Consider the following 11,508-nt stretch of genomic DNA (forward strand, 5'->3'; position numbering starts at 1 on the left):
CTGGGCCAATCTCGCTACCTGAGACCTTTTCTGTAAAAGGGCGCAAAGACTACAGGCCTGCGGGCGGTGCCCAGCCCCAGACACTGAAGACACGACGCGTGCCTATCAGTGAGCGAGATTACCCGGGCGCACTGGGTGCACTTCTTGAAGCCGCTGGGAGACTTCGATGACATGGGCGGAAAAATCACGCCGGCGAAATCAAAACTCGTAATGGCGATATAGGCACCAAAAATAGGGAGAGAAAAAACCCAAACCGAGGCCTCAAAAAAGGCCTACCCCGAAAGCGAAAGGAAACTTACGCGGGGCAAAAGCTGGGAACACGGGAAAGGGGTAAAGACCGTAAAGGTCTTTCTATTTTTTTTTTTTCAGCGAAAAACGCGAAGACGCGCGAGGGTCAACTTTGAGGGGCGCGAAACGGCGCAAAACACGACCATCCCGAGCGCGGACAAAAGAAGACTGATGAACACGAGCCGGTTCGGGCGGGAAGACGGCCGCGCATGAGCGGTGCACATCGGCGCGCGAGGACTAGCAAAGGCCTTTGCTAGTAAAGTTTCCGATTGGAGGGGCTGCCGTGGACGTCACCCATCAGTGAGAACAAGCAGCCTGCTTGTCCTCGGAGAAATATCTTTACAAAACATCTCAGCTCCATCCCGACAGTGCTAGGGTGGCCTGAGGAATAGAGAAAATCCACCCAAGGCAGAAATATGCTGAATTCCCATGAACAGCACACAGAAAATAGTAAACAGTGGGAAACAAACCACAAACTCGAGACAAGGACAATAAATATAAAAATCTGAAACAAGTTTTATTGGTCAGAGACTCGACACAGTACTGTGTTTCGGCCACAGGCCTGCTTCAGGAGTCTTAGTAGAGCTTCTGCAGCTTACACTTCTGTGGTGGCGGTGGCATACAATGGATGACTTCTCTTCGAGGCCCCGAGAGAAGACAATATTTATTGTCCTTGTCTCTTGAGTTCATGGTCTATTTCCCACTGTTTACTACTTTCTGTTAGGAGTTAACTATCAGATAAAAAGTTAAAACAGCAAAAAGGCTGTTCTAACTTTCTCCAGGTTGCTGTCTGGATGGCAGTCTCAAAGCTGCTGCTCTTTAAACAGTTAGATATAAGGAGGAACAAAAATTCAGTGGCATGTGATCTTGTAATAGGTTTTGTGTCATGTTTTACTTTGAGAGATTTTTTGATGAAGTAGTATAATAAGAACAAATAAAAATATCATTAGCTTTATGGAGGTTTTGGTTTATGGATGCAACTGATAACAGTGCTATAGTCTAGAGAGAATCCACAAAAAGTGGAGAACTCAATAGATCCCACGAGGCGTGAAATGAAAAGTAAAAAAGGTGGGAATATAAGCCAGGCTATCCAAAGAATGGAACCAAATTATCGTTAAAAAACCAAAATTTAATAATTTTCAAACAAATGATAATATAACAATCACACATTAAAAATGACTCGACACGTTGTGTTTCGGCTGGATAGGCCTACATCAGGAGTCTTATTAATCAAGGTGAACAATGAATATAACACATCAAAGGAATCTCAAAACGCAGATAAAAGATTCCAAGGATAAAAGATCTGCAGACAAGATCTTAAAAATGGTCTTAAAAAAGACCGTTACGCACGTGGACCGTCTGTCGCAGTAATCTCAGCAGTTATGATAACTTTTTTACTTTTCATTGCAACTGATAACATGCAGTAGGCTCAAGGATTTGAAATTGCTTTGTGCTATAGGAGATCCAACAGCCTTGCCACTGGTAGATATCTAATGCTTCCATATTCCTTTTCTCCTTTTTTTCTTAGGAATAATATATTACTACTGTGACAGTCCTCCACAAAAATAAATAAAAATTACTGTGACATTCCTATTTTGTTCCTCATATCTATTTATTTTTGTGGAGGACTTTATTTATTGGTTCCCTTCTTTTCGTTATCGCTTTTTGGCCAACAGCCAACACTGAACTTGGATATTCTGCACCAGCTGCTGTCCACTCTGAGTATCAGAATTGAATTCAGCTACAATGGCAAGTATTTAAAAAAAAAAAAAAAAACCCACTTACCACGATGACCAAAATCAAGTCACCCACTGCATACCTTTCAGCTGGTTGACCACATTGGTCAGGTAGAGCTTCAGCTTAGTATCTGTTGTTTCAAGAAGTGTCAGCCCATATTTCTGAATTCGTGTGAAGGTTTCAGGTGGATAAATCCCCCGTTGATATAAAATGCTGTTAATCCCACAAACTGAAATGGAATGAAAGCTTTAGTCTACAGGTTTTCAAAAGTAGACAACATGTATCAGACCAGAGTTGAAGCAGTGCTGATAATTATACAGAAGTCAGACCAAAAAGGGGCCTTCTGTTTCTACTACCACCCAGAAAAGGTACTGGGGTGTTATAAAGTGAAATAGGAGCATTCAAAATTAGGTGTCTGCTTACTGATGCACCAAGATGTGTCCTGTTAAGGAGAAATGTAAAAATTCATCGACATACCTGAAAAACTATTGCAGGAATAGATACTTGGGCCTCTAATAAATTTCTGAAACTTAACAGATTAAAGTCAAAAACTATTTGATTTGTTGATTATGAAAATGTCAGCTTTAATTCCTTAATGGGTACAACAGGCGAGGTTCTAAGGATTGACGATAACTCTTGGATTCTTGGTGTCCCCTAGTCTCTGTACTTTAAAGATTCACTTTTACACATTCTACACCACTCTGGGACTTTTGACCTCTTATCACCCCTCCCCCCTTCAGTCATCTCTTTTTCAAGCTGAAGAGTCACAACCTCTTTAGCTTTTCCTCATATGGAAGGAGTTCCATCCCCTTTATCATTTCGGTCGCCCTTCTTTGAACCTCTCTCAATTCCACTATAATCTTTTGAGATACAGCAACCACAATTGGATGCAATATTCAAGGTGAAGTTGTACCATGGAGTGATAGAGGCATTATAATATTCTTGGTCTTGTTTTCCATCCCCTTCCTAATAATTCCTAGCATCATGTCTACTTTTATGGCTGCACCTAAAAGATAAAAACATGATGGAGTCGGTCCAGAGGGTAGCTACTAAAATGTTCAGTGCTTATCAAAGCATATGGGGACAAAGATCTCAATATATAGAGTTTAGAAGAAAGGCAAGACAGGCGATATGCCACAGAGGTATTTAAAAGTTTCTATCTTCAGATATGGGAGGAAGGGGAACTGCTACCGTTTAGTGATTTGAGGGATGAATAGGGTCTCCCGGCCCCTAGTGCCTTTCAGTGGTCAAGCACGGGACTTTATTTTGCGTAGAGCGAAGGGGGAGTTGGGCCTTGTGGAGACTTCTTTGGAGTGCACGATGGCCAATGGAGGGGGAAAGGATGTGTTTCACGCATATATAAGGCCCTTCTTTCACGCACTCAACCCATCCAATACTCTCTCTTGAAGTGGGAGACGGCATTGGGTGTCTCATATGACTATGTTTATTTATTTATTGCATTTGTATCCCACATTTTCCCACCTATTTGCGGGTTCAGTGTGGCTTACAATACATTGTGAATGATGGAAATACAATTTGTTACAACTCTGTTATGGATTACATTGTGAGGAGTTATGCGAAGACAAAGTCAGAGTATCGTTGAGGGAATAGAACAATGGGAAAGAACAATGGAAAGAAACAACGGGAAACCGATAAGGCAACAAAACAATAGTAGGAGAACATTCGGTATAACATTTTTCTGTGAGTAAAGGTATAAATTAAGGGGGATAAGAATTCAGAAGAGAATGTATTGATGCATTACTAACAGTGTGTGTGGACTTCATGTGTTTTGATCCTTTCAATACATTTTATCAAAGAGATGAGTGTTCAATAATTTGCGGAAGTTGGTTAGTTCGTAGATCGTTTTCAGGTTGCATGGTAGTGTATTCCAGAGTTGCGTGCTTATATAAGAAAAGGTTGATGCGTGCAGCGCTTTGTATTTTATGCCTTTGCAATTAGGGAAGTGAAGGTTGAGGAAAGTTCGGGATGATCTTTTAGCGTTTCTGGGTGGTAGGTCTATTAAGTCAGATATGTAGGCTGGGGCTTCACCGTGAATGATTTTGTGGACTAATGTGCATACTTTAAAAGTAATGCGTTCCTTGAGTGGGAGCCAGTGTAGCTTCTCTCGTAAGGGTTTTGCACTTTCGTATTTTGGTTTTCCGAAGATGAGTCTGGCTGCTGTGTTCTGGGCTGTTTAAAGTTTCCTCAGTATTTGCTCTTTACAACCTGCATATAGTGTTAGATGGGAGAGGGTGTTTAAGTCTTTGCTTAAAGTTTCTATATCTAGTGGGCTGGTAGAAAGTGGGAATAAAATTTGGTATCGTTGGTATTATACCCCCATCTGGCCAAGATGTTTCAATTGGAATCGGCTCAGTGCTGGCACCAATGTGGTCAGATTGGGGATACGTTTCATATTTGGTGGTCATGTCCTCATGCTCAAAAGTTTTGGACTATGGTCTTGAAGCTTGTCTACAGTGTGACCAAGGTGTCTTATCCCATGCGAACAGATTATTGTCTTCTTCATTTCAAACCAGTGGCAGTGAAGAAGCCTGTCCATCGGTTGGTCACTCATATCTTGGTGGCTAGCAAGCTCACCCTTGCGGCAGCATGGAAGCAGCTGACACTCCCTGGTCCTCAGAGGATCATCTGCAAATTGGACTATATTCATCTGATGTCTAAGCTGACAGTGAGCCATACTGGATCTATTGTGAAGTATCATCAAACTTGGGACTCTTATATACAATGGTCAGCTAGTCCTGATTCCTCTTTGTTCACTGCTTAATGCCTTAGGTTTGTGGGATGGGTTTTTTTGTTTGTTTGGGAGGGGAGAAATGTTAATATGCTGTGTTGTTTCAAAGAAGGGGATACCAGCGGACTATACAGATATTGGGTAATTGTGTTATTCGATATTGTATTATGAATCTGTAGTCTGTTTTTTTTGTATGCTTTCTTACTACAATAAAAATGCAACAACAACAACAACAAAAGTTTCTATCTTAAATGCACAGGAGGTGAGACTCTCAATTGAAGGGGCACATCCAGAAGTAACTTAAGGAAAATATTTCTTCAAGGTGGTGGAGATGACAGTATCTGAATTCAAGAAAGTACGGGACAAGTACATAGGATCTCTAAGGGAGAGGAAGGGATAGTGGAGGGTATGGATGGGCAGACTGGATAGATCAATGGTCTTTATCCACCTTCATTTTTACATGTTTCTGTCCTCGTCTCCACCACCTCTGCTGGGACGTTAATTCACCATCCCTTTCAAAACAAAATTTTTTTCTTAAATTACTTATCCTCCCCTTTCACCTGTAGCCTATGTCCCTTCATTCTAGAGCTTAATTTTAATTGAAAGAGGCTCTCCTCCTGTGTATTTAAGGACATTTAAATATCTTGCCTTTCTTCCAAACTATAGATTTTAAGATCTTTAAATTTGTCTCAATACTTCATAAGGTCTATTTTTCCAATATTTATTTATAATTTTCTAAAAATATACTTCAAGTACAACTTGCCTCCAGCACAGGAATCCTACTGGTTCGTAGTCTGTTGGCTGAGGACTCCGGCACCATCCTCAGTGGGCAAGGTATGTACCTTGCCCTTTTGCTTCCCCACTAGGGCCGATACTTCATACAGCAGAAAAACCAGATGCAGCTCACACCAGTGCAACCTCTCCTGTCACCATCTTGACTCCTCCCCTTATGACGTCTATCATTTTAGTAGCTGCCCTCAGGAACGACTGCACCCTCTATATCATTTTAAATGTGCAGTTTCCAGAATTGTACACACAGTACTGGAAATGAGGTCTGACCAAAGAGTTGAGAGGCAATATCACTTCTTTTCCTGCTGGCTATTCCTTTCCTTATGCACCCAAGCCATGTCTGGCTTTTCTACCTGTTTGAACACCTTAAGCTCATCAGGTATGATCATTCCCAGGATCTGTTCTCCCTTTCACGCTCAGAAGTACTTCACCCCCTTTCAGGGCCTGCCCAAGAATAAGGCAAGAATAGGGCATTGCCTGGGGCACTCAAACCAATAGATCCCGAAAGCCACAAAAACATGTTACTTTAACCTGTATTTTTATAGATGTTTGTTTAATGATCAGGGGTGGGAGAGTGAGTCTGTAGACTAACATTAACAGAAATTTTATATACCGTTTCCGCCAAGAGCTCTGCACTGTTTACAAATTTTAAAAAAAAACACCCAACTGGTGAAAACTACATGTATTTTTTTAAAAGGAGGAATAAGCAACATTAGCTATTTTTATAGGATGTTTATTTAATGATCAGGGGGTGGGGGAGTGGGTCTGTAGACTAACATTAACAGAAATTTTATATACCGTCTCTGCCAAGAGCTCTGCACTGTTACCCAATTGGTGAAAACTACATGTATTAAAAACAAAAAAAGGGGGGGGGGGGGGGGGGGGGGGGAAATAAGCAACATTAGCTAAGATATTTCACAAACAACCAAGTTTTATAAATTTAACACAATTTTTTGTTCACCCCTTAGGGAAGTAGGCGGGGCATTCTACAAAACTGGAAAAGCAGTACTAACCAATTTCTTTCAGGTAGAAATCAAACAAGTAAAAAGAAGCCGCTGGAAGGTTACAATTATTCAAATGTTAAGTCCTTTGGGACTTTTGGCCTGAATCAGCGACTTTCAATGACATCACATAAATGGAAACTAACCCATTACAAATCTTTAAAAAAAACCCCAAACAATCTTAAAATTATATTTGGGGTTTTACTGAAAGCCAGTGCAATTCTAATAAAAGCGGAGTCACCCTATCAAATTTGGTCATTCAAAATCAGCCTGGCAGAGCTGTGTTCTGTAAAAGCTGCAATCTAGCCAAATATGTATTAATACAGCCTAAGTAATAAGAATTTCAATAGTTAATTCTAGAAAACACAAAAGTATAAACCAATGTCTGAAGACAACCAAGAAAGATGCTCTAACTTGGGTCAAATAAAATAGGCTGTTTTTTCCCCTCCTACCCACAGCAGAGCAGTTTTGTCTACATTCAACTTAACAAGTTAAATGGGTTTGGGGGAGGGGGGGTAAGGCTGTCGGTTCAACTAGATAACACACGAACATAAGTGTTGCCATCAGTGGTGTAGCCAAGGGTGGGCCCAGGCCCACCCACTTTGAGCTCAGGCCCACTCAGTAGCAGCACACCTATGATCCCCAAGCCCCACCAGCCAAAAACTCCCAACGACTGTCCCTCCTGCATACCTTGTAAATAGCAGATCTTCACCTGCATTGAGCAGTGACTGATACATACTGCTCGCACCAGCCCCACTGCCTTCCCTCTGATGTATTCCCGCCTATGTGGAAACAGGAAGTTGCATCAGAGGGAAGGCTCTGGGGCCAACATGAGCAGTGTGTATTAGTTGCTGCTCGCTGCTGGTGAAAATCTGCTATTTAAAAGGTATGTAGGAGAGGGGGTGGGATGTTTGAGAGACTTTCAAGCTCATTTTCAAAGCAGCCTCCCAAAGTTTCATAGAAACCTATGGAACTTAGCCTCCCAAAGTGCTTTGAAAATATGCCTCCATATGGCATGCAGGCGAGAGAGGGAGAGACCAAATCACCTGTGAGACAAATGGAGTTCTTCTGCCCACCCATCTTGGACCCAGGCCCACCCAAAATTGGGTGTCTGGCTACGCCCCTGGTTGCCATACTGGGACAGAACAAAGGTCCATCAGGCCCAGTATCCTAACAGTGGTCAATTCAGGTTATAAGTACCCGGCAAGATCCCAAAACAGTAAAATAGAATTTATCCTAGAAATTAGCAGTGGATGTTCCACAAGTCCATCTTTATAATGGCTTATAGACTTTCCTTTTAGGAGGTTATCCAAACCTAACTGCTTACCCACATTCTCTGGCAACGAATTCCAGAGTTTAATAAAGAAACTTTTCTCCGGTTTTAAATTTTCTACTTAAGAGCTTCATTGTATGCCCCTGGATACTAGTATTCCACTCATTAATTTTGTAGACCTCTATCATATCACCCCTCAGTCGTCTCTTCCCCAAGCTATATCTCGCTCTGTCTCTCTCAGTGCAGCAGAGCACAGAGCTCAGCTTGGGGTCTACTGCCCCCGGGCACTTCTCTGTGTCCAGGGCACTAGGTCTCCCTCTTTCTTTCTCCCTGCAGCAGAGGGCATGGGACTCTGCTGGACTGTCTTTGTTTCTTCTTCTTTCTCTGCACACCTCCATCTTTAGCCACCAGCGCACCTGGCTCTGCTCCCCCCCTTCTCAGACAGCCCTAGTCCAAGGTGTCTTTCTTCCTATGAACAAACACCTTATCCTTTCTTTCTCCCTCCCTCTAAACATACACACCAAGACAGCTTGTACCCTTTTTCCTGTACTAAGTGCTGCGAGCCAATACATATATGCAAATATAATATACTCTATATATCCAAATCTGTGTGGATTGCGTATTCTTTGGGAACCCACTGCCTCTGTGAAGTGGACCCTGGGACCAACCCTAGACAACGATAGCTGACATCTTATATGATATACTCTCATATCACCCCTCTCCTCAAGTCGCTTCACTGGCTCCCGATCCGCTACCGTATACAGTTCAAGCTTCTCCTATTGACCTTCAAGTGCACTGAATCTGCAGCCCCCCATTACCTCTCTACCCTCCTCTCCCCGTATGTTCCCACCCGTAACCTCCGCTCTCAGAACAAATCACTCCTCTCTGTACCCTTCTCCACCACCGCTATCTCCAGACTCCGCCCCTTCTGCCTCGCATCACCTTATGCCTGGAACAGTCTTCCTGAGCCCATACGCCATGCGCCCTCCCTGCCCATTTTCAAGTCCTTACTCAAAGCCCATCTCTTCTCCCTTGCTTTTGGCGCCTAACCACCTTCCCCATTCATGATACTTACACTGACTACAGAGTTTGTAACCTCTAGATTGTAAGCTCTCTTGAGCAGGGACTGTCCTTCCGCATGCTAAAATTGTACAGCGCTGCGTAACCCTGGCAGCGCTATAGAAATGCTAAGTAGTAGTAGTAAGCTGAAGAGCCCTAGCTGTTTTAGCTTTTCCTCATAAGCAGTCCCAACCCCTTCATTTTTTTTTTTTTGCTCTTGTAAGCTCTTTAGAGCAGGGACTGTCTCTTTATAATCAGGTGTTCAGCGTCTGGTAGCGCTATACAAATAATAATAATAATAATAACTTATGTAAGCCACATTGAGCCTGCAAATAGGTGGGAAAATGTGGGGTATTAATGTAACAAACAAATAACTACTACTACTACTACTTAACATTTCTATAGCGCTACTAGGGTTACGCAGTGCTGTACAATTTAACATAAAAGGACAGGCCCTGCTCAAAGAGCTTACAATCTAAAGGACAAGTGAACAGTCGGTCCGATAGGGGCAGTCAAATTGGGGCAGTCTGGATTCACTGAACGGTAAGGGTTAGGTGCCGAACGCAGCATTGAAGAGGTGGGCTTTAAGCAAAGACTTGAAGACGGGCAGGTGTAAGGGTTCAGGAAGGTTGTTCCAAGCATAGGGTGAGGCGAGGCAGAATGAGCGGAGCCTGGAGTTGGCGGTGGTGGAGAAGGGTACTGAGAGGAGGGATTTATCCTGTGAACGGAGGTTACGGGCGGGAACGTAAGGGGAGATGAGGGTAGAAAGATAGTGAGGGGCAGCAGACTGAGTGCATTTGTAGGTAAGGAGGAGAATCTTGAATTGAATGCGGTATCTGATCGGAAGCCAGTGAAGTGACCTGAGGAGAGGGGTGATATGAGTATATCGGTTCTGGCGGAATATGAGACGTGCAGCAGAGTTCTGAACAGATTGAAGGGGGGATAGATGGCTAAGTGGGAGGCCGGTGAGGAGTAAGTTGCAGTGTTGCCAGGTGGGCGGTTTTACCGCCCAATTGGGCGGTTTTCCGCGACCCGCCGCGGGAAATTTTTGCCCGCGGCGGGTTGCGGTTTTTTGGGCTGTTTTTGGGCTTCAGGGCGGTTTTTTCGGCCGCGGGGGGGGGGGGGGGGCGGGGTTAGTGACGTTTTATGGGCGGGGTTAGTGAGGTGGGAGGCGGGGCCGATGACGTGGGAGGCGGGGCCGATGACGGGGAGGCGGGGTTGATGACGGCAGGGGTGATGACGCGGGGGTGGGGGTGTCAGGGGCGGGGTTTGTGTTTGGGCGGGTTTTGGGCTGGAAAAAAAATTTCCACCTGGCAACCCTGGTCCAGGCGAGAGGTAATGAGAGCGTGGACGAGAGTTCGGGTGGTGTGTTCAGAGAGGAAAAGGCGAATTTTGCTGATGTTAAAGAGGAAGAAGCGACAGGTCTTGGCTATCTGCTGGACATGCGCAGAGAAGGAGAAGGAGGAGTCAAAGATGACTCCGAGGTTGCGGAAGGAGTCAATAAACACTTCTGTACCACAGCAACTCCTTAACCCCCTCCCCCCTCCCAGAAGAACAATACAACAACAACAAAAAACAAATAAAAAAAATACTATTACACACAACAGAAAAATGAAAACTAATCATTACCTCATGACAACACAATTATCCCAAATCTCCCTTTCAAAACATTAATTGCAGAAAACAAACACCTTTACTAGCACCCGTTTCATTGGTCTCAGAAACAAACAAACAAACACTTGACCACAGCAACTCCTTAACCCCTTCCCTCCCTCCCCTCCCCCCACTCACAGAAGAACTCGGCCACAATCTCGGCGCTGCCCTTCAGGGTGATGCCGCTGCGGACCAGCTGACGTGTCGCCATCGTCTTGCCGGGAAGGAACGGATGGAAAAGGTCAGGACAAGCCAAGGCCGCCGCTGACGTTTACTTTCTTCCCTTCCCGCCTTTTTCCGTTCAAAAACGCCCAACGCGTTGTTGTTGTCCCGCCTCGTCAGCCCGGCCGCGCACGCGCACTACAACGCTATCTATCTTCTGCGCTGGAAAGGCCAATAGCGCCAAGGGAGCTTCTTCTTACTGGCTGCCCGTCCTTCTCGCGGAGGAAACCAGACCTATCGGCTCACTGAGGTTTGTTTACTTCCGCTGTTGGGTTGGAGGCAAGGAGGTTGCAGCAGGTTGGATAAAACGAGACACGAAGTGACGTCAACACGCTGAAGCCAAACAGGGTAATTACTACTACTACTAATCATTTCTAAAGCGCTACTACACGTACGCAGCGCTGTACACTTGAACATGAAGCGACAGTCAGAGCTTACAATCTAATTAGGACACACAAACAGAGCAAATAAGGGATAAGGACAAAGAGTAGCAACATTCCAGAATCCCAGAGTAGCAACATTCCGGAATCCCAGAGTAGCCAGATTTCAGAATCCTCAAGACTACTACTACTTATCATTTCTGTAGCACTACTAGACATACACAGCGCTGTTCACTTGAACATGAAAAGATGGTCCCTGCTCCACAGAGCTTACAATCTAATCAAGACAGACAAACAGAACAAATAAGGGATAAGGACAAAGAGTAGCAAGATTCCGGAATCCCAAACAGTAACAAG

The 11,508-nt window shown here is 44.1% G+C and overlaps 1 protein-coding gene across 1 annotated transcript in view; it reads right to left on the minus strand.

Moving 5' to 3' along the window:
• The window catches only part of MAD2L1 (mitotic arrest deficient 2 like 1), a 40,912-nt gene extending 29,998 nt beyond the window's left edge, over positions 1 to 10,914 (minus strand). The window contains exons 1-2 of the mRNA XM_030192719.1: positions 10,688 to 10,914; positions 2,108 to 2,254 (exon numbers count right to left, since the gene is read on the minus strand). Coding sequence (XP_030048579.1) covers positions 2,108 to 2,254; positions 10,688 to 10,760 — 220 coding nt within the window. The 5' untranslated portion in view covers positions 10,761 to 10,914. The remainder of the gene's footprint in view (positions 1 to 2,107; positions 2,255 to 10,687) is intronic.
• Between the last annotated feature and the right edge of the window lie 594 nt (positions 10,915 to 11,508).

The sequence above is a fragment of the Microcaecilia unicolor genome, chromosome 2 (assembly GCF_901765095.1).
Source record: "Microcaecilia unicolor chromosome 2, aMicUni1.1, whole genome shotgun sequence".
Classification (NCBI taxonomy): Eukaryota; Metazoa; Chordata; class Amphibia; order Gymnophiona; family Siphonopidae; genus Microcaecilia; species Microcaecilia unicolor.